This window comes from Etheostoma cragini, chromosome 12 (genome assembly GCF_013103735.1).
Source record: "Etheostoma cragini isolate CJK2018 chromosome 12, CSU_Ecrag_1.0, whole genome shotgun sequence".
Taxonomy (NCBI): domain Eukaryota; kingdom Metazoa; phylum Chordata; class Actinopteri; order Perciformes; family Percidae; genus Etheostoma; species Etheostoma cragini.
This window is the reverse complement of record NC_048418.1, coordinates 817,909-819,839: the sequence shown is the minus strand read 5'-3', so window position 1 is coordinate 819,839 and position 1,931 is coordinate 817,909. Positions and strand designations below refer to the sequence as shown.

The following is a 1,931-nucleotide window of genomic DNA, read 5'->3' as shown; positions in this document are numbered from 1 at the left end:
GGACAGTGGAGGCCCAAACAGAACAAGGTAATGAAGGCTCGGTGACTGTGTTCAGCTTCATGTGGAGACGCTGTCAAAGAGAACAGAGGTCTGACTTTTCTCACTGCAACCACTGTTTTCTCTAGGTTTGTGGAAGGGTTTGGTGCACCTATTTGGCTGGAGATTTGGGGAAAATTAATTATTTCTATTAAAACAAGTTATGCAATTTCACACCATTTTGGACCATAATTATCATATTTGTTTCCAAAACATTGGAAAAGCTAGAGCAGGAATAAATAAATAAAACTCAAAACGCTTAAAGACAACACTTGCTAAACCAGCTCCAATCGTTAGATGTGAGAAAAGTCTTTGAGTCAGTTTTCAAGCTCACATTTATTCGGTGCCGCAATGCCTTGAATGCAGCACCTTAAAGCCTTATAATAAACCCTGAACTCCACACGATTCCCTGCTTCTCTGTTTCAGAGGTTTCTACTCTTCCTCCATCACCTCCATCTCTTCCGGCACCTTCTGTCCTGTCTCAGTACCAAGTGAAGTTGTTCTGTCTGCTGTACACACAGCTGATAGTGAAGAGTCTGGTGTTCTGCTGTGGACTCTCCCTGCTGATGATCCTCAGAAACAAGAGACCGTCCACCATCTGCATACGTGCCGACTGATTTCTGCTCATCAATTCATCTCCTTTATATTTTGATCAGTATTCACGAAAATCTTTTTTTTTTTATCTTGCTTGCAGTGAGAATTATGTCAAAAGGGTATTTGACAGACTTGTAGGTCTCCAAATGAATCGTTCTAAGTCACTGCTGAAATCATCGTAGCCTTCACTGCCATGATGTGCCATGTTCTGTTTTCTCTTTTTATTGCTTTCCAGAGAATATCTTCTTGTAAAGTTCAATTAAGAGATTAGTCTTCACGCACCAATTGAACAATCAAGAGTTGTAGAGGCCGCTGTGAGTTTTAAACTAAACAGGGAGAGGCAAAAAGTGTCTCCTGTATACATAGAACAAGGCAGCATGCACACAGGTCATCACCACACGTGGAGGAATGTCTGCTTTGCTTGCACTGGAGGGAAAAACAACATTATTCTGTAAAAGTGCTGTCTCCAAAGTCTGTTCTTGAAAGTGACCGGTCATAAGAGGGCCAGCGACACCCTTAGTGTCTCCCCGAGCTGTCAAAGCTCAGTTTAATCAGCACAGCAGAAATCCATCTGAAAGCATAGTGACCAGTGAGAGAGGCGTGTCTTTCCCTCCAGCGGTCACAAAGCAGACTCTCTCACTCATGTGGTGGCTGCTCCGTATACTTGCTGCTTTGTTATCCACACAGGAGCCGTTCTTCACCTCTCGCTGTTTGGTTTCTTGCTCGCAGCGGCAATTATGTCAAAAGGATATTTGCAGAATGATGAATTTGGAGACCTACAAGTCTAAGTCACTGCTGAAATCATCGTAGCCTCTACTGTCATGATGGGCCATGTTGGGGTTGCTCTTTTTTGTGCATTTGCTTCTTGTAAAGTTACAATAAGAGGCGGAAATATGATTGTAGAATCTACTGGACTAATGTTAAAAACAAATGCAAAGGCCGTTTGAATAAAGGTTGTAAAATATGAGATTAATTGGTCCCTTTTTTACAGTAGGTTAAGGTTTTTTCCACCAGATCCATTTTGGAAGAAAACATCAGGTATTTAAATCATTAAATTCAGTAAAAAGCAGCTTTGTAAAGCAGGTCTGGTGTTTGTCATTGGAAAATGATTGACAAACATCTTTTTTATTTTTTAAATTAGCAATTTCATAATGTTCAATAATACTAAGTCAGACAGCATTATAGTGAAATCATCTTGTTTACATTTTGGATTTTTAAAGATCATACTCTAATGTGTTTCAATCTAACAACATGCTTGTCAGGAGCTGTGCAGTGCCCAGCAGTGGTGATGATTGGATGTA

General features: G+C 40.5%; 1 protein-coding gene across 2 annotated transcripts in view; it reads left to right on the top strand.

Moving 5' to 3' along the window:
• The window catches only part of LOC117954539 (immunoglobulin lambda-like polypeptide 5), a 17,713-nt gene that overhangs the window by 11,011 nt on the left and 4,771 nt on the right, over window positions 1-1,931 (top strand). The window contains exons 3-4 of one of the 2 annotated variants that reach the window (XM_034888425.1): window positions 463-482; window positions 513-696. In XM_034888425.1, the coding sequence (XP_034744316.1) occupies window positions 463-482; window positions 513-653 (161 nt within the window). In that variant the 3' untranslated portion in view covers window positions 654-696. Of the gene's footprint in view, window positions 1-462; window positions 697-1,931 lie in introns of those variants that run through there. The other variant, XM_034888424.1, reaches the window with a different exon arrangement.